This window comes from Lepidochelys kempii, chromosome 9, assembly GCF_965140285.1.
Source record: "Lepidochelys kempii isolate rLepKem1 chromosome 9, rLepKem1.hap1, whole genome shotgun sequence".
Lineage (NCBI taxonomy): Eukaryota > Metazoa > Chordata > Testudines > Cheloniidae > Lepidochelys > Lepidochelys kempii.
The window spans coordinates 48048938-48070539 of NC_136388.1; the positions used below are offsets into that span (position 1 = coordinate 48048938).

The window sequence follows — 21602 nt, forward strand, 5'->3', positions numbered from 1 at the left end:
CTGTATGAACTGTTTTCCTCAAGAGGTCTCCAACACATAGGTATCCTACAATAGTCAAATGCCTGTTTCCAACTCCCATGGGAGTGCCCCCAGCCTCAGTCTTATTTTGGTAAAGACTCTGGGACTTGAAGCATCGCATGAGATAGCAGAAATGCAGATAAATGGGATGTTTCTCCCAATTGGGTTATGTGCTGGTGTGTTAAATTTACAATCTACCGGTATCAGTAAGTACCTTACAGAGACTGCTTCTACTATGAACTTATTTTTTCACCTCAAATAGGTTGATCAATTTAGATCAAGTGCAGCTCTCACATCCCCATTTATCTTTTGGAAAATGAAGTACTTACACAATATTTCTAGCTTAATGGCATTGTTTCTATATCTTCAATATATAGATGATGGGAGATATCTTAACTCACTTTCAGGAGCTTGGCTGGGGACACGGATGTCAGGAAACCTCTCTTTTGTGTGTCACAGCAAGTCTATTGAGTATTTTCCAATATTGACAGCAAGGGTCTATAGATTTTCGGTCCCATGGTATCAGGAGATCTGATTAGCTACTGACATGTAAGAAGACAATTTAAGATTTGTTCTAACTTAAACTTATAGAAGAGTCTAATGAGCCAAAAGGCAGTCTACAGGACATGGGATGTATTGGGTAAAGGGATACCTCTTCTAAATCTCTCACTAGAACTGTGAAATCCCTGCACCAATGGCTCTTCTCCCTACACAGTAGCACAGCGTTCTTTTGGTACATTTTGGGGGTTGAATAAATTTGTTGTCAACTTCTCTTAACAGTTCTGTGAAGCAAAAGAGGAAGTGAAAAGGGCACAGACCTACCCTGAATTTCTCCTTGCGGATCCTTGTAGTACCACTTCTGCATGGCTTCATGGAGTAATGGCATGGAGGAACCCTTTGCTCTGTGCTCTTGAAGTTTTGCTGCTAGTCTCTCATCATCCAATGCACTGTCCTGCAGATATGCCACCATTTTCTCTGCCTGCTGCAGTAGAGAGCAAGACACATGTTAGAAAATACTGTATTACAATTAGCGCGCACACATGATGGCATAAGATGTAACTAATGAAACAGCCTGGTGTCGATCACAAACGTCAGGACTAGAAAGCTCAAAAACCATATTTGGTGGGCTACAAGGGGGTTAACAGACTGGAGAACTGCACCTTTAATAACGTACTCCACACCTCTACAACAACTCTGTGCAAGTCTCTCCAATGGCTTTAGAAACACTGAAGTCCCACAATAACCCTTTGAGTTAGATATTGTGCCCAATTTTACATATGGATAAGCTGATGCAAAGAGATATTAAAGGGATTTGCCCAACAGGTCTCATACAACCAATAACAGAGTCAGGAACAGAACACAGAAATAGATATGCTACCATGGGAGAAGCCTCACCTACTACTAATTACTATGATCCCTTTTATTCAGCTGTTCTAGAATGCAGTTTACACATGACAAGGAAAACATGCATATCTGAAACTTTCTTATACGATTTCTAAAATGCTCCATCACATGATCTGGGCATACAGAAAGTCTACTTGTTACTTGAAGGCTATGATACTTTGGTTAATTCATGATATATTACTGAACAGAATCTCTAGTAAGAGATTATACTGGTGAGAGAGGGTTACTGATTGCCAGATTTATGACTTGACTTCTGACATTTACTAAAGAAATAAATTGTTACCTGAACTCCACTGGAAGCAGACAGTGCCAGAGGGAACCTCAAATATTGAGAAATTGAACTACATGCTTTGATTTTTTTCTCAACATAATGACTATAGCACAGAAGTAGCCTGAGTATGAAATGACTTGAAAAACTATTGCCCACAAAGGACTTTACAAGTTACATTGCTCTATTTTTTTTTTAATAGTTCCATCAGAAACGGTTCATTCGTTCAGTGTTCTTCTGTTTTCTGATATTCTGTAAACAGAGGAGGAATTTAAAAAAATTAGAGAAATTCTACCTGCTCTAAGTGTTTGAGACCCTCTTCATCATCTGGATCAGCAGAAATGTTGCCCATGCCTGGAGCAGCTGAGACTGATGTTTGAACTGGCTTTAGAGCAGGATTCGTATTGGAAAGAGGAGGAGAAAGATGAACAGGAGAAACTGTAGCTGGAGAGATCTGTGGCAAAGGTTGAACAGCAGAAGTCAGATCTAGAGAAAGAATCAAAAGTGGGCCATGAAATTCCTCTGACACATACAACATACATACAGATCATAGGAAAATGGTTCTTACAAAGTTAAACATTTGAGAAAGATAACACACAGTAACCTGTAAGCACTAGAATAAAGATCTCCCAGCCAATTTAATAAAAATTGGAAGCACTTTCCACAAACCTTATGAGAGCAGCTGATTAACTCTGCAAATTTTCTGCCCCAAATACCCACCTTTGTCATCTCTCTGAAGATATAAACTAACCAGTACTCCCTCCCAGGGATACCAAACATCATATGTATCTCAGTCTATTACCTTCTCCTCTACTGGGCACTTTGGATGGTGGAGTGTTTGCCGTTTGATTCTCTTTATCTTCCATTTTTTCTGTTCGTTCTGGGATACACTCTTCCTTCCTCTCAAATACACTGGCCTGTAGTGGTTCTTGTGGCTGGAGTTTTGGTGGAGTACCTGACCGGGTAGATGGTGAAGATGCTCTGACTGCTTCTTCTGCTGCCTCTGTAACATTTGAAAGTTTAGGTTTAATTTAGGAGGTTGAAATCTAAGAATGCGGTGTATTATGGATACCCAAGAAATCATTCTTACCTGCTGTTATTGTATCTTTTTTATCCCCCTCCCTCTTGGTTGTCTTTTCAAGCTCTTTGGCTTCTTCACCATGACCCCCTTCAGAGTCAGAATGTTCCTCAACTTCTTCCACAGGTCGAAAATCCATTTCCTGTTCCTCGGGGATTGGCTCCTTCTGAACCTTCTATAAATACAATAAACACAAATAACTTTACAGACGACTTGCCACAACAGGAAATCTATTCACATCATATACAGAATACAAGGAAGGTTCTCACCTTTAACGAGAGAAAAGCCCCAGATGAGTCAAATGTTCCCATTTCTTCTTCTGCGTCTTCCAAGCACCATTCAGGGAGACTGTCCCTGTCATCTTCCATACTGCTACTACCACACCGCACTCGTCGGTAACCCCGCTCATCATCCCGGTCTCGGAAATCAAATTCAAACCTTCGCCGTCGCTCCATAGGTTCGCGCCAGCCTGCAGAACGAGGACCGTCTAAAGGAGGGGGAAAGTAACTTTACAAGACAGTCTCACAGGACAAAAAAACTTATTTGGAAGGGTGATGGGGTAGGGAAAAAAAAGAAGAGGACAAATAGTGACAAAAATTCAGAATGCCACTATAGGGTACAATCTAGCCGGGCATTTTAAAGAAAAATAGCTGGAGTTCTTAGACTATTTCCTTCTATAAAGCCCCACATCTGAAGTCACTGTTAAAAAAACAGCCTAAAAAGGAGTTACATGTCATGAAACGTAGCCAAAGCACCAAAATGAGACCTACAAAATTAGGCACGATTTGATTCAGTAGGATAACCAAACTAGCCCATCAGTGACTGATATATATATTTTTTTAAAACACAAAACAAAACTTTCAACAACACAGTAACAGTTACTTCTTGGAATGAAGAATGCTTCCTTTGCTTTCTATGCTTCTCCCCACCATTGAGGTATCAATTTTAAAAACTGCCCAATTAAGTGCTAATACTATTAAGCAAAATTTATTTTTCTTTATTTTCCATTTACAAATCCAGGAAATTTAATGTAAACAATAGTCAGTGAAAATTAAGGTGGAGCTGTTAAAATTACATTTTAACAAGGAAATACAAAAGGATAAGGCTCCAATATTGGCTCAGCCATATTGTATATATATTTTTTTTCCTATTTTTTGTTAGATATATAGCTTAATATGCTCTGTTTATATCTTGAAAACATATATTAGATGGATTGTGCAATATAGCAAATTAATATTCTGACACAACCGTTACAGTATTCTGATGCAAAAGTCTGTTCTATTTCATTTCTGTATTCTGATTTAAAGTAAAACAGTTTTTAAAGAACTTAGAGCCTGTTCCCCCAGAAGCTTTCATTCTGGATTAAAATCTCTAGAAATGCTTAAGCAAAGATGTAGATGCAATAAGAATGGATTAATGGGGTAAATATATTTCAGAGAACTCCAGTAACAGATATTTTTCTCTTTGATAAATACATCTCTTCAGCAGATCCTTTCTGATGGAGAGTAGCAAGTCCTAACACTCTTGATGAGGCCTAAAACATACAGGTAACTGGAAAGGAACCGTAAAAATATTTTTCTAAATGGTAAACTAAGAAAAGGTAGAGACTATAAGAAGCGGCATGTTTTGTGTTGAATTCTTATATTATTTGTAAACATTTTTACAGAATTTAAAGCAAAACATTCCAACATCCTGATAAGACTAAGGAAATATTCAAAACTTGAAAGTCCCTCTAAAATGAGGAGGAATGAAAACCTGAGTGAAACAACTAAATGACAAATGTACACTTAACTAAAACTATGTCTTAACCACAAGAAGGAAATTCCATTCAGTGAAGAACCAACAATGCTAGATATGACAGCAAAACAGAAGCACCAGGAAAAAAGAGGTTTCAGAGTAGCAGTATTCGCTACAGTATACAGTATTAGTCTGTATTCGCAAAACGAAAGAAGTACTTGTGGCACCATGGAGACTAACAAATTTATTTGAGCATAAGCTTTCGTGAGCTACAGCTCACTTCATCGGATTCATGCAGTAGAAAATACTACTCAAAACTGTTCTTCAAGATGTGTTATATATGCCGATTACTCTGTAGGTGTGTGCGTGCAAATCTTGTGTATCAGTGCAGGAGAGTTTTCTCTCTAGCAGTACCTGTAGACTCCAACCTAAGCATCTACACTGCAATTTTTAGCCCTGCAGCCCAAGCCCGAGTCAACTGACCCAGGCTTTGAGACTTGGCACTGCGGGGTTTTTATTGCAGTATAGACGTACCCTGTGTGGCCAGCATGTAGAGGCTTACAGACTTTTAAGACTGCTCTAGAATCCTATTGCATATAAAGCCTCATCCATCTTGGATGAAAATAAGGCACAGCCCTTGAAAAGGAGTCAATCAATCCTGAGCTGTACTTCTGCAGGAATCCAAAACTAAAACCACAAGTAACGGCACATAGTTATTGCTGTCACGGTGTTAGAATCATAGAATATTAGGATTGGAAGAGACCTCAGGAGGTCATCTAGTCCAATCCCCTGCTCAAAGCAGGACCAACACCAACTAAATCGTCCCAGCCAAGACTTTGTCAAGCCAGTCTTTAAAAACCTCTAAGGATAGAGATTCCACCACCTCCCAAAGTAACCCATTCTAATGCTTCACTACCCTCCTAGTGAAACAGTGTTTCCTAATATCCAACCTAGACCTCCCCCACTGCAACCTGAGACAGTTGCTTCTTGTTCAGTCATCTGCCACCTCGGAGAACAGCCTAGCTCCGTCCTCTTTGGAACCCCCCTTCAGGTAACTGAAGGCTGCTATCAAATCCCCCCTTCACTCTTCTCTTCTGCAGACTAAATAACCCGTTACCTCAGCCTCTCCTCATACGTCATGTGCCCCAGCCCCCAATCATTTTCGTTGCCCTCCGCTGGACTCTTTCCAATTTGTCCACATCCCTTCTGTACAGAGGGGACCAAAACTGGACACAATACTCCCGGTGTGGCCTCACCAGTGCCTAATAGAGGGGAATGATCACTTCCCTTGATCTGCTGGCAATGCTCCTACTAATATAACCCAATATGCCGTTGGTCGTCTTGGCAACGAGGGCACACTGCTGACTCATATCCAGCTTCTCGTCCACTGTAATCCTCAGGTCCTTTTCTGCACAACTGCTGCTTAGCCAGTCGATCCCCAGCCTGTAGCGGTGCATGGGATTCTTCCTTCCTAAGTGCAGGACTCTGCACTTGTCCTTGTTGGAACCTTATGAGATTTCTTTTGGCCCATTCCTCCAATATGTCTAGGTCACTCTGGACCCTATCCCTACCCTCCAGCGTATCTATCTCACCCCCCAGCTTAGTGTCATCTGTGAACTTGCTGAGGGTGCAATTAATCCCATCATCCAGATCATTGATAAAGATATTGAACAAAACCGGCCCCAGGACCGTAGCTCTAGCTGTTGAATCTACTGCTCCGCAGGAAGCCTGCAGAGGTGATTGAAAGGCCTGATGGCCTTCTGCGACAAGAGACTGGAACTGGTTCCCTAGAGGTTTCTGGCAATTTACTCGCAAACTGACATTGCCTCCCCATTAGAATGGTCATACTGTGCCAATACAGCCTGGTGATTGACAATGTCCAGCTGTAATCTCACCATTGAATACATCTCTCCCCCAACAAAGTCTAGTTTCTGGGCACCCCCTTCTTTGGGGGTAGAACTTTGGCCCAGTCTTGACAGTCTCTCTTTTTTACTGCTGTTACTACTAGTGAACCTACCACAGGTTATGAATCAACCTGCTCAAACCCTTGGGATAGAACTTGATATTTGCATTCAGTAAGTTTAGCTATTGGTGGAATTGATAAAAGGGTTTGCCCACGGTCTTGATGGGCTACAAAATGACCTCACTGACAGAAGGAGCTACCTTTCCTGCCTTAGCTGGGTGCAGAATGTCAATGAGCTTGTGAGAATTCTACCAAGAGAAGCCGTCATTCTTCTGAGACGCTCTTTGTAGACTTTGAAGCCATCAAGTACAGAGGAAGACACCGCCAGTACCTAAACCTCATCTGGTGATAGGGATGATGTATTCAAAGGAGACAAGGAAGAAATCTTCTGAAGTTGGTCTTCCACTGCCAAGGTTGCTCATTGCTCTGAAGCTGATGGAGCTAGTTCTGCTAATCCGTGTAAGCAGGTTGATCAGTATCAACAAAAGACCTCTTGCAACTGTACAGAGAAGCCTCTCTTCTAGGTGATCTGCTTCTATAAGGGAGCAGAGATGTTCAACTTGATGCCAGGGGCATCCCCCAAGGCATCAAATATAGACAATGAGGAAACGGATATGGTGCTGGAACCCAGCTGTCTCTCCATCATGGTTTCCAATCTCTGGCTCTACTCTTCTCATAGAGCTGTCAGAGTGCAAGAATGGGATCTGGAGGAAGCCCATGACCGTCTGAAGTATGACACTTAGAGCTCTCTTCGGATTCTGTTCAACAATAAGAATAGTTGGAAAGCCATGGCAGTGCATTACTAGGAGGAGTCCTTAGAGACTGGGACTGGAAATCTAGAGATAGACACAGAGGCTGACTATCAAGACAGAGTATGGTCCCAGCTTCAGTATCTCCAGGAGAGGGAGAGAGAACTGCGCACTGATCCAATTGTGGCAAGGGTGACATGAAAGTCTGATGATAAAGAACTTTATTTCAAATATTCTGGGCGCCACATTTCAGGAAAGATGTGGACAAATTGGAGAAAGTCCAGAGAAGAGCAAAAAGAATTACTAAAGGCCTAGAAAACATGACCTATGAGGGAAGATTGAAAAAATTGGGTTCGTTTAGTCTAGAAAAGAGAAGACAGAGGGCACATGATAACAGTTTTTGAGTACATAAAAGGTTGTTACAAGGAGGAGGGAGAAAAACTGTTGTTCTTAACCTCTGAGGATAGGGCAAGAAGCAAGGGGCATAGGACAATGAGGATAGGACAATGCAGCAAGGGAGGTTTAGGTTGGACATCAGGAAAAAGTTACTAACTGTCAGGGTGGTTAAGCACTGGAATAAATTGCCTCGGGAGGTTATGCAATCTCCATCAATGGAGATTTTTAAGAGCGTGTTAGACAAACACCTGTCAGGGATAGCCTAGATAATACTTAGTCCTGCCATGAGTGCAGGAGACTGGACTAGATGACCTCTCGAGGTCCCTTCCAGTCCTATGATTCTGGATTCATGGGACTTAAAAACTTCAGAATCAATGAAGCAGATTCCAGCAAGGATCTTAAAAGATAAGTCTGTGGGTATAAAAAGACTGCTTTAACAGCAGTAACTTTGGCCTGTCTTCTTGATCCCAATATGCCTGCCTGAAGTCTCAAAAGCTGAGCAGACCTTAGGCAACTGCCTCTCACTGGGTTAACCACCAATAAAAAAGTATTTCAAGTAGTACAAAAAATAAACTCATAAGATTAGGAAACAAGATTTGGATTTTAAATACCCACTATTTATTAACAAAAGGAACAAAAAGAAATTGGGACAGCTGCAGGCTGCTTATCCTGTGCAAGAGCAAGCCATACATAAATTCATGTGCAGTGTGACCTGACACTTTTCTAAACCCATAAAAGGTTGTCAGGTACATACATGCTAGTATGTGGGTATACGCAGAGACCATTCTGAAAGGAAAAGGCTGAGCTAAATAAATGGAAGCAGGCAAGTTGTTGGAAGGGTTTCATTGATTATTTTTAGTAGCACATATGGTTGGTAATGTCTAAAGACTCTGAAATGGGCAAGTGGAACCAGGTTACACCATTGTTGATTTAAACAGATTGCTCAGTGCAAAAACAGGAAGGTATTAAAACTGTTTTCAGGGGCCTGTGACCTACTACTGATTAAGAGAAAAATTCAAACAAAACCATAGCCATCCGAGCTGAAACATCAGTGTGGTATACCTGTTAATTCATCCACTTCTATGTCAGGAGTCTGGCAATTTCATCTCAAATGCTAGAGGATCTTTCAAAGTATGAAGCATTCTAAGAATCACAGATTTTATACCTATCTAGTATTTATAACTAGATTAACCTATAATTATTTGGCCAGCAATCTACAATACAGATCAAAATTCAAACAGGCAATAAGATTTCTTGTAAGTGAACGACAGGGAACTTCCAGAAGGTTTCTATGGAGTTTGTGTACTACGGAACTAATTGACATACACAAACTTCTGAACTTCTAACTTCATAAGGTCCGTATCTTCTTCTTTATAAGAGTAACCAATTGATACGAGATTAAAGTACACCTATATTGCAAGCCTATCCTGGGTAACACCTCACATCCGATTGTCCTGAGGTGCTGTTTTAGCAGTTGTAATTAAAACTGAACTGTGCAACAAAGCAACAGTATGTCTGAGGAAAGAACAGGATGAATCAATCTCCATGACAAACAAACTCTTTCTCCTCCACCCACGTAACAGAAAACATCTGATAATACATTAGTCTAACCTCAGGCTTATTACTAACTACTAAAAACAAACAGATAGTTTGAAGAGAAGAGATAATGGAGGGGAGAGAAGAGTGTGTAGTAATTGCAAGAATGGCTCCTTACCCTACAGTAACCGTCATTTTTTGAGATGTTGTAAACAATGTGGATGCCACTGGAGTGCGTGTGTGTTTCATGTGCACAAGACTGGATTTTTTTAAAAATAGCAGCATACACTGGGGTCACACAGTTCATGTGCCTCCTCAAGCTCTTGTGTGAGGGCATTAAAGGGCGAAGCAGTCGCGATCCTCCCAGTTGAAAGCCCATGATAGCTAAAGAAACCCAACAGGAGAGATGGAGGGTGGGCTGTGGGATCCAGTGCCGACAACTGGATACATCTAGTATGTGTAATTTTTCTCCCAGTGCCAAATATAGTTTTGGGAAGTCAATACATAAGTTGGATTGATTTAGGAGAAATTCTGGAACTCCTTAACGGACATATCTCGGAGGAGGTCTCAGCACTACCTTGTCCCTGTGGAATGTTGTACAGGGAGGGTCACCCACAAGCATGTGATGCTCACTCACTGTTTTGACCAAATTGATAGCCACTAGGAAGACTCTTTGCAGAGTGTGGTGCGTGCAGGGAGCAAAAATACACTGAGGTCCCAGACAGGAGTGGGTTCTTTGGATATGTATGAAGTAGCTCCTTCAGCAACTTCACTACAATGAGGTGAGAGAAGACCCCCCATGTGACTTAACAGGCAGCTGACAAGCTGAAATTGCTGCGAGGTGGACTTTGTTAGAACTGAGCGAGAGACCTGCCTCCTTGAGATGTGTTAGGTACTCAATGATCTTAAGTATAAAGGCCTGGGCTGGGTATAGATCATTTTGGACTGCCCATATCAAGAACCTTTTTGACTTGAAAGAATTTGTCCTTCTGATAGATGTTTTCTTGTTTTGAAATAGGACTTTTTGAAACTACAGGGAGCAGTCTGCCCTTGGTACTTAGACAGTGAACAGCCACAAAGTCAGGTGCAGTGATTTCAGGTCTCGATGGAGTATATGGCTGTGATTCTGTGGCCTGTGAGCTGGATGAACAACTACAGTAGCTTTGTGAGCCAGATCTGCCTTTGTACAGAACCACCAGAATGACTGCGGCTTTGTCTCTTGATTTTGGAAGTCACCCTGGGAATCAAGGGAATCAGTGGGAAGGCCTACAGCAAGCCCCTGTTCTACTGCAGAAGGAAGGTATTGAGTAGTGATTCTGAATTCAGGCCTCCCCAAAGCAAAAGTTCTGGCATTTTGGGTTGTCTGCAGTGACAAAAAAAAGTCTATTGGCAATAGGGCCAGTATGGTACGGTGGCATGCTGAATGGGTCATGTCCTGGTCAACCAGTTGCCATTCATGCCTGTGTAAGGTCAGTGCCCTGTGGTGAGGTTTTCCTGGGCCAGATCTGAAGTAACTTGTGAATGGTAGCAGGGAGGCCTCTCTGTTCAAAGCCAGAGAAAACGCACAGACTGGAGATGCTAACAAGGAACGGCATTCCTCAAATGGCAGTACTGAGGGATGAGGTCTCCGCTCTGATTTCAGTGTCCAGTGCTATGTTCTTGCTGATGTTGTCTCTGAAGGGGATCCCTCAGATTTCATGTGGGGGTATCTTGGTTCTGAATTTTGTGTCAGTGCCAATGCTTTTGCAAACACCGATGTCGGCAATGTCTGTCCTTTCGGCAGTGCTCTTTGGTGAAGGACTTGTTCTTATCCTTAGAGAAGTGGTGTTTCTTCTTGCCTCTCTATTTTTGAAGCCATGTCTGGTCTCAGCTTAACCTTCTCTTTCAGTTTTACCCATAAATTCGGGTGCTGGCATCAGCTTTGGCGCCAAGTTATTGCCGGAGTCAGTTGCATCGATGGGACTGGTGTCATAAGGAGGTTCTCTTTCCTACATTCTTCTCCCTACCTTGAGTGTAACGTCTGCTTCAATGGGCACTGAGGATGACCCCTCCCGCGTACCTTAGAGTTGGAAGTCTCCTTCGCATCCGAGGTAACACACATTGATTGCTCCAGCAAGTGACATTTGAGACATACTTCCCTTGACTTATAAGTCCTCAACATGAATGATTTACACATCACATACTTATGTATGCAACTCTTCCCACAAACAGGAAAGGCACTGATTATGCCCATCAATGAACGGATCAGTCCCTCACAGGTTAGAGAGAGCTTAAACCCTGAAGGCTTGGAGTCTGCTGCGGTGGTTGTAGCAAAGCACCTTGCTCTGCTGTACAGTGGAATATACAGAAAGTCTCGCTTTTTCTTTCTCCCCACCCTGCTCTTTATTTTCCTAGGACATTAAAATCAATAGAAAAATAAGGAAGTGAAGAAGGAATCATCACAAAACACAACTAATGTGGAATTAAGTTTGAAGCTCAAGGAAGCTTAGCAGGTCTAATACATGCCCAGTTCCATCTCGTTGCCTCAGGCAGGGTCAAGGCTGATCCAACCTTTATGACCTCACATGGGAGCAAAAGGAGGCATAGGCTGTATGCTCAACCCCAGACAATGCTATTCAAAAGATTCTGATCTCGCGTGTATGAGGTGCACATAGACCTACAGTAGGATCCACAATGACACATACTCAAAGAATAAATCTGGTTTCCTTCTTAAATGAAGCTCAGTGGCTGGAGGAGACAAGCACGCGTGTGTATTTTTTTTTTAAATACACACTTTGGAGCTTGTCATCATGTGGCTGTATGTTTAGAAGTTCATAGCACAAACTTAAATTTTGTTTAGTGAACAAAATAGCATGAACCTCTCTTCCTACTTTTTCCATAAGCCTTTTGCCTTCCAGTCCCTGTTCACTCACTGCCCTTTTCCTTCAACTACTTTGCTCCACTCCCTTCTCAGATCTCCTCTCACCTGGACTATGAGGACGCCACCTCTCACAATCCCTCCGTGACCCAGCCAGTCGCCAGCCTCCATCATCATCTTCCCCATTTTGCTCCTCCCTGAAGATGCGCCAGTTCTCGCTCTCAGAGCGAATAAACTCGTGTTTCCTCCCTGTTGTTGTTGTCCCACCTTCCTCAAAATTTGGTCTCACTGCAAAGAAAACAAGCATATAAATGAATATGCAGTCCAATCTGAGGACACTAGAAACACATATGGCTTGTAACTTATATCTGGAGCCATCACAGGAAACAAACATCTAGTCCCAAGAATCTCCAGCAGCATTTGAGAAGTGAAGCTTGGATAGATCAATGGGAGCAATGCATTTAGAGGCCAAGAGGAATGGCAATTCATGGGGAAAGTAAGGAGCGGTGAAGAAACAAATGAGGGAAAGGGATGAGGAAGAAACTGGGAGGGAGGCAAGGATGAGACGCAGAGGTTAAGCGAGGGATATGGAAAATAAGGGCAAAAATGAAAATACAGCGAAAAGTGTGTGGAGGGAGAGGAGAGATTGTATTAACAATGAAAAGACATTACATGCTAGAGAAAAAACTGGAATGAAGATAAGAAAAGCAAGAGAAGGAAAGCACTGTAAACTTATTTTTAATAAAATAGAAATTAAAATAATTGTTAGTTGCACAATATGTATATAAAATCTTTTTAGGGGGGCCCTATAAAACCAACTTTTATCAGAATCATTTATCTATAACCTTTTTGGCGCAAACATACGGTGTTGGTGAATTTAAGAGAGTCATTGTAGAATTATGGACTGAACAAAAAATACTGCTGTAACTGCATTACCCTATCTGGCTCTTGGATGAACCGGATTTGAAAATGAGACTGACAGCTGTGGGTGAGGCAATGAGGAAAGGAGTAACTGTATTCAAGTTTAAGAAACTGGCAAAGAAGGTGTAAAATGTTGGTAGATCTGGGACCAATTATCCTTAATCTGCACTCGGTAAACATTTAAAATGCACAGGAAAATAAGAACACAGATACTTAGTGAATACCAATATTTCCAAAAATATAGTTGGTGTAAAGTTTTACACAAAGGTATCCACATGAGCATTTGGTGCAGGATTACCCCAATATGTATGTAGTAGTTCAAACAGACAGACAGACACCCAGCTTTCAGGTACAGCGCTGGGCCATTTTAATTCAATACTGAGTATCTATGTGCTTCTACTAATTTACAGTCTGGAGCACAACACTCCTCCAACCAGTTTTAGGATGTCTAATCTAAGCACTGTTCTGCCTCATGTATTTCTTGTATTCTGTTTTGTCCTGTTATAACTTCAGAATCCTTATGAGCCATATCGATGTGACACACTACTTTCCTATTATTGTTAGCACATGCTAGCCTGGATGTGTTTTGATATCTATAAAAAGGTATCAGTTTTAGTGGTGTGGAAAGGTAGGTTGATTTTTCCAAGTATATCCAAGGTCCTTGTATGAAATAATCATGTCAAATATTTTAGGAGAGAGAATATTTGGTGAAGTTTGTATTTCATTTTGTTATTTTTCCTTACCCTAATGAACCTAGAAACGTGACCCCAACTGATGTTTCTGAAGAAAGAAAAGGCCTTTAGGTCACCTCCTACAAGATATCCTAAGATGATACTCTAAGAACAAAATCACTCAGAAATATGTATAGGTGTTTACAGATTCCTCAGCCTGGCTAACAAGATCATGAATACCTGGATGCAATGATAGGGCACAGGGCAGGATTCTGTACCGATAGTCATGATTTTCATAGCTAAACCATCTTGCCGTCACCACCTGTGTGTGGGTCTGTGTCTATGGACTCCTGGTGATCACTTCACCTATCCCCGTTGCCACTCGCCCAATGGCACAGGACTTTTATGGGTAGGGGTGGGGAAAAAAGTTCTTCCTGTAAAAAAGCCTGCGCATGAGTAATTTAATGTGGGGGAGCTGATGCACACCAGCATTCACAAAAATCTTAGAGGAAGAGGCACATGTGTCCAGTTGCAAGGAGGTCCAAGACCACCAGGGTTTTCTCCTCCACTGCAGCCTTCATCCACCTTCACAGCTGTTGAGAGGTGATACTCTTTCATCTACCTGGTCTACCATTGAGGTCTTATACTGGGTTGTGCTGCATTTTGTGTAGTACCTCGCCTTCAACCTTACCACCATGGGTGACCCTACCAGGAGAACAGGACTCCAGATGGCATTGCTCTTAGGATCTTATGCAAGCTTCTCCATCATGTCAAGGTGGCAGCTCAGACATGTGCTCCTGGACTGGGATAAGGGGGAATTTTCAGCAGCAGCTTTCAAGACTGAGCAGGCCTTTTTAGGAACCCCTCTGCTCACCCCATACGGGGAATGGGCTAGAAAAGGTGCCCCAAATATAGGCTATCCCATCATACCTGACTGGATAACCATGTCCAGAGGGATCACTCCCATTGCAGTTGAAAAACAAAAATGTTTCTTGCAACTTGGAATGTCCATACCCGACTAGACTAATCAAAAAGTGAAAGACCCAAATGCAGAACAGCAATTGCGGCCCAAGAATTCTCATGGTACAACGTCGACATCGCTGCTCTCAGCGAAACACGATGTACAGATGAAGGCCGCTTGAGGGAAGAGGGAAGCGGTTACCCTTTCTTCTGGAAATGAAAACCAGCAAGCAACAGGCAAATACATGGTGGTGGCTTTGCAATCAAAAACCTTCTAGTCAACCACCTGACTGAGCTCCCTGTCGGCATCAACAAGCGCCTTATGACCCTCCGCATCCAACTGGTCAATCAATCATTTGTCACAATCATCAATGCATATTGCACCAACTCTTGACACTGAAGAACAGAAGGAATCAGTCTACACTGACCTTGATAAAATTTTGTCATCCATTCCAAAAACAAGTGAGATAATCCTCTTAGGGGACTTTAATGCAAGAGTTGGTAGAGATTCTAAAGTATGGAGTAGCACCACTGGGAAGGAAGGAGTGAGCAAGACCAATGCCAATGGCATCCTTCTACTTAGCAAATGTGCAGAGCACAACTATATGATCAAACACAATCTTCAGACAAAGCAACAAGTACAAAACAACTGGACAACACCCCCGCTCACAACAGTGGCACCTCTTAGACTATGTCATTGTAAGAACACAGGATCTAAGAGATGTCCAAATCACCAGTGTCATGAGAGGAGTCGATGATTGCTGGACTGACCACCACCTGGTAAGGTCAGTCATGTCCATCAAGATTGCACTGAAACATAGAAAGCAATCCAAATCACACAGGCAGCAATACAGCATCCAAACACTTCAATCCTCAGTGCACCAAGAGAACTTCCAAACACTCCTCAGTGAAAAACTGTCCATATACACACCCAGAAATGACAACACAAGTGTCGAAGATGACCGGGAAGCCCTAAAACAGACCATCCATGAGGTTTGCAAGGAATCCATTCACCCTGCTACCTGCTGCCATCAGGACTGGTTTGACGACAACACCACAGACTACAGCCCTTTCTCAGAAGAGAAAAGCTTTTCTGCAACTGGCAAAACCAACCACTATCCAGTCAGAAGCAGAGCTCCTTCCATCAGCTCATAGCTGAAGTTCAAAGGAGGATCCAAAAAATCAAAAACAAATGGTGGGAGGACAAAGCAAAAGAAATCCAAACATTCGCTGACAGACATGATATGCGGAACTTTTTTTTGAGAGACAAAGACCCTGTATAGACCAAACTCATGTGGCCTCACACCTCTGAGATCCGAAGATGATAGTACCCTTCTTAAGGATAACGAAGCTATCAAAGAGCGCAGGAAGGAACACTACCAAAAGCTTCTAAATCAAGAATCAAATGTGACTGACGACACCATCAACTCCATCCTCAGCATCCAAACAGGGAAACTCTCGCCAACCCACCAACACCTGAGGAGGTCTGCAAAGCAATTAAACAAATGAAGAACAAAGCACCAGGTCCTGATAGTATACCAGCTGAAGTAGGAGGAGAAACACTGTCTAACAAGCTTCACTTGCTGCTCTTCAAAATGTGGTGCACCGAAAAAATTCATGCCGACTTACATAATGCTAACATTATCGTCATTTTTAAAAAGGGTGACAGGGATGACTGTGGCAACTACCAACGCATTGCCCTCCTGTCCAGCACTGGGAAGATTCTTGCTAGAATCTTACTCAGTCGCCTGCTCCCTCTTGCAGAGGAAATACTTCCAGAGTCCCAGTACGGCTTCAGACAACTATAAGGCACAACCAACATGATTTTCGCAGGTAGGCAGATCCAGGAAAAACGTCACCACCACCACCACCAGGATTTGTATATGGCCTTTATCCATCTGATCAAAGCCTTCTACTGTGTCAACCGTTAGGCTTTGTCGAAAATCATGTCAAAGTTTAGCTGCCCAAGCAAATTTATCACTATTATAAGACTCCTCCCCCATGACCAGATGGCTGCCTCTATCCTGTGCAGTGGATCTCCTCTGAGCCCTTTGTCATCCGAACTGACATAAAACACCGCTGTGTACTGGCACCCTCCCTTTTCTCCATTTTCTTAGCAGCTATGAAAACACTAACCCAAGACACTCTACTACAGGGCATTGGCATCCAATATCGGATTGACAGCAACCTCTTCAACCTCTTCAACCTAGTCTCCATGCCAGAACTAAAGTAATATCGGCAACAATAACGAAACTCCAGTACACAGATGATTGTGCTGTAGTTGCACATTCAAAGGAGTATCTTCAAAAGCTCTTAATTGCTTCTCTGAAGCTTACAGAAGCCTAGGGCTAACTCTTAATACAGTATCAGCAAAACAAAAGTTCTCCACCAGACAGTCCCCAGTAATCAGACCCAGCAACGAAAATCTAGATCAGCAAAGAAGAACTGGAAAATGCAGAATACTTTGCCTATCTTGGCAGCCATCTCTCACAGAGGGCAGACAGACATCGAGATTCGGCACAGAATTTGCTGTGCCAAGCTTGTCTTTGGCAGACTGTCTCGCCAGGTGTTCAACAATCACATCATCAGAACACATGCTAGCCTTTAGTTTATAAAGCAGTGGTAATCTCAATTCTCCTCTACAGCTGTGAGATTTGGGTGACCTACAGAAAACATCTGAAAAACCTGGAATGCCAGCACCAGCACTTTCTTTGGAAGATCCTCAACATAAAGTGTAAGGATCATCGCAGTAAGAGTGTCCTCACAGAGGCCAACATCTTCAGTGTTGAGGCCCTGATTATCCAGCTGATAGGCACTGTGAGTGCATGTCTGATGTACGCTTACCAAAACAACTGCTGTATGCCCAACTCACCAAAAGAGAAAGGAAACGAGGAGGCCAAAAGAAATGTTTTAAAGACACGCTCAAGATAAACATCAAGAGATGGGGCATTGACACTGCACACTGGGAGACAGCAGCCCAGGATAGGGTTAACTGGTGAAGACTTGTCAGAGGGAACGTCCACTTTTGAGGAAAATAGCCTTGCCCTGGTCACAGGAAAAAAAGCCAGAAAAGGAAAGACAATGGTCATGCAGCAATCGCAGCCCAACCCGGTCTTCCAACACCACCTGCAATATCTGCAACGGACCTGTGGCTCAAGCATCTGACTTTTCAGTCACCAAAGGACCCACGAAAAATAAAAACTGTGAAAGAGATCATCCTTGACCATGATAGGTAAACCACAAGGAATTACTGATAACAGGGCCTAGTTGGCAAGTGCAGAGCTTATACAATTTTTTATGGCTTATCAACAGACTTCCTAGTTAGTGTGTCTTTTGACACAAAAAATTCTTCTCTAGTTACTTTCTGAAACCATTCTTTTAAAAATATAAGATGACAGCGGAGGAAGGAGCAAAATTTTGGTAAGGCTTTAACTCACAAAGAATTAATCTTTGACTCTTAACTGACATGCCAACTCTGCAATCAGTGAGAGAGGAACATCTTCAGTTTGTGGTTTCAGTGAGGAGTTAAAGCCCTTCTTAGGTTATCCAAGTCCCCTCTACAAGGGATATTATATTTAGTCCACAAGGGCAGGTTCACATAAAACCTTATGACAGAGATTCAGGGTATTTTGTTTTTTAAGGGGATTTAATGACATTTTCTAGTTCACCTGCTTACAACAGTTCCATAAAAAGAGGCTGCCTCATATTCAGTAAGATTAAATTAGCTGGTTAAAACAATTTCATGGTGAGATCATGACATTCCTCCCAAACACAGCAAAGTTTACTATAATAATTCAGAAAGGATGCAGTTTCTTCCATATGATGGTTACTGTATTCAGCATTGGAGTCTAATGTTTTGAGGACTGCTCTTAATTGCACCATTTCAAATTGGTACTAATGGGCTATATGCTCTATTATATTCATAACAGATTTTGAAAATATTTGCATATGTGCATCCATATTTATCATTCTACTGGTTCCAGCCACTCTCTTGATTAAAACTGTCGTCAAGGAAATGACAGTTTTCCTGCCCATTGCTTTAAGAAAAGTAATGGTTCTGTTTTCAAATACTGACACAGCACTACTCTTGTTAAGTTCTCCATTATTAATTTACGAGAAATCCAATTTCTATTTCTAACATTGCTCGAAATGCACAACACCTAAGAGTTGACAAGGCATGATCTGGTGCATGTTTTAGGCCTGCTTGCAAGGACAGGATGACACTAGAATGACCTTGGAGAAAGGAGGTGATGATTTTACAGTCTTGAATTTCTAGTGCAGTACCTGTGTTTTAGGGATGAGGAAAGCGTGTTCAGGAATAAATGTTATGTATAGTGGAGAAAAGCATAATCTTTAGAATTCTGCTATTGGTATCTTTCCAAGCATCTATAAAAGCAGATCTAGATGGTGACATTATGTGACTGCTTTGGTGCCACGCTCCTCAATTAAACAGTAAAGGGAACACACCACGATCTTGCTTAAGTCTCCATGTACCAGGACAACACAAACAAGCCAGTCAATAGGCAGTGACAGACTACAAGGACTAAGGACTCTGATAACTACTAAGGATTTGGCAAAAAATGACCTTAAACCCTATCTAGCTCTACTAAGAGACACTGCTCCATTTTGAAAGTCCAATCAACCAAAGATCAGAAAAAAGCCTCAGAAAAGTGACAACAGTGAAGTTACTAAAATGTGGAGTAACGTGGATCCAACACAAAAATGTACATACAATTTATATAAAGTTCAAATTTTCCACAGTACTAGTAAACTGAATTTACATACAGTTCCCAGAACCCCATCTTACTGGGTTGAAATTACTTAGTATAGCAGTCAGGTTTTGACCATGGCTTTTCTAAGATGAAAAGAATAAAATGTAATCTATGGTCTTGCCTTGCACTAATTGACTGGACTTCCTGAGGAGAAGGAGCAGTAAAAGGGCACCTGTGTTCATGTCTGACACAAAGCCAGCAATGGTGTTTATGGAAAACTTCAGAGAGAGCAAATAGGCATCCAGCCAATAAAGTCTACAGCTGTGCAATTTGGAATAGCGAAGTGACTAACCTCAAAGAACAAGATTGGAATTCTGGAATCCAGCAGTTTGATAACTTGTTTATGTAGAGGATTTTCTATTAGAACAGCAAATAACTTCAACTCCTTTTCACAGTGTCATGAGTTTTCCACAAGATGTATAGTCTATATTCTTTTCAAAGTGGAACAGGATTATTAACAGAAATATTATTGGTAGTGGTGAACTGGGGGGATGGGAGTGGGTGGTGACGATATCTATTCAGTACGATGTTTCTCTCTCCCTTTCCCAGCTCTTTCGTTTCCTCACCAAGGGAAGTTAATAAATACTATGATAATACTTTGCACTTGTTATAGCTTTCAGAGGACCTCAAAAAACTTTACAGAGATCAGTAATTTGTAGGCATGTTTTATAGCTAGAGAAAACTGGACAGCACTGGACAGTCTAGTGGCGTAACACTACTAGACTACAAACATATAAACATCATAATTAAGGCTGCGAGTCTGTCATGGAGGTCACGGATTCCATGACTTTCTGAGACCTCCGTGACTTCTGTAGTGGCTGGATCCAGGGCTGCCTAAGCAGTTCAAGCAGCCGCTGCTGAGGCAGTCTCAGGCCACCACTTGCCACCACCCGACCCCCTCTCCTCAGCACCTGCAGCAGTCCCAGCACACGCGCCGCTGGCCACCCCCTCTTCCCCAGCACCATGACCATGCACCCCCAAAAGCACCCAAGATTTAGTCAGGGGTATATAGTACACGTCATAGACAGGTCATGGGCCATGAATTTTTGTTTACTGCACATGGCCTGTCCATGACTTTTACCAAAAATACCCATGATTAAAAAGTAGCCTAAATAATAATGTAATTCGTCTAATGTCATACAGTAAATCAGTGACCGAATCAGACACAAAATTCAGTTCTCCAGATTCCAATTCTAAACACTAAGTAATACTGCCTCTCCAGATTCCCAGTCTTAGCTCCTCCTCTTCCCACCTCCTGTCTCCTTCTAAGCCCTACCAGTCAAGCATCCTCAGGTGCAGTTTCTAACTAATTTTCCTGGCAAGATTCCTGGATTTCATTCAAAGTCGTCTGTTTTTCACTAAATTCATGAACATTTGCTGGCACTGAAGTTAATGTATCAGAATATAAAAATAAGAAAGAGGAATGCAGCAGGTCTAATTCCTACGTATGTCCCAGTAAAACTGTTCATCTTAAGCATGGGCTAGTATCCCAAACCACTCAAGGAGGGTCTGTTCAGAAACATGTGACCAGAACCATAAGCTTTCTACATTACAAAATATGTCGTCTTATTAAAAAAAAATAAAAATAAACCCACCCCCCCACAAAAACCCAGTTTGTCACAGTGGAAGTGCAATCCTGCTACAATATGTAAGGAAAGTGAAGGACAAATCACAGTCCTACACACTGGCATGAGTGGAGGGTGCCCCCTTGTGCTAAATTACTTTCCCTTGTCCTGGAGGTCATAACATGTCTATCAGAGTTTATGGTGCTGTGCCTGAACATGTATTAAAATGTTCTGCACTAATGAAACAAAGAATTAATGTTCTGTATTTTTTGTTTTTTAAAAAAGGAAAAACCATGAGGGGGAGATTTCATTTCCTAAGTAGGAAAGTCTACATTAATAATTTTCCCAGCAGGCCTTCAGTAGTTTTACTGAAAACAATCACAGCCTTTGTTTCTCAGATCCTCTTATGCCTGACGCTCGCTCAAAGTCCTCACATCAGCAGCTAACAAAGAAAAAAAATGTAAAACACTGAACTTCATCACAAAGATATCCTCACAGCTCATTTTAGTGGTGCTGGAAGCTGGACACCACAGGCATATTTTCAGCTAAAATTGTTTTAATTAGCCAGCTGTTCTACTCAACACTAAATTTGAGGGACACCAGAATGTAAGTGCATGAGTGGTGCATTTTATTGTCCAGAATCAGTTTCACCACATTTTCAAACCACAGAAACTTCCTCTAATCTACATAGTTTCATCACAGTTTAA

The 21602-nt window shown here is 41.9% G+C and overlaps 1 protein-coding gene across 7 annotated transcripts in view; it reads right to left on the reverse strand.

Moving 5' to 3' along the window:
* Positions 1–21602, reverse strand: part of GIGYF2 (GRB10 interacting GYF protein 2) — a 148694-nt gene that overhangs the window by 49973 nt on the left and 77119 nt on the right. For 5 of the 7 annotated variants that reach the window (XM_073360202.2, XM_073360203.2, XM_073360201.2 and 2 more), the window contains 6 exons: positions 12115–12294; positions 3038–3255; positions 2781–2943; positions 2493–2693; positions 1986–2176; positions 841–1000 (listed from right to left, as the gene is read on the reverse strand). In XM_073360202.2, coding sequence (XP_073216303.1) covers positions 841–1000; positions 1986–2176; positions 2493–2693; positions 2781–2943; positions 3038–3255; positions 12115–12294 — 1113 coding nt within the window. The remainder of the gene's footprint in view (positions 1–840; positions 1001–1985; positions 2177–2492; positions 2694–2780; positions 2944–3037; positions 3256–12114; positions 12295–21602) is intronic. The other 2 variants (XM_073360204.2, XM_073360207.2) reach the window with 1 other exon arrangement.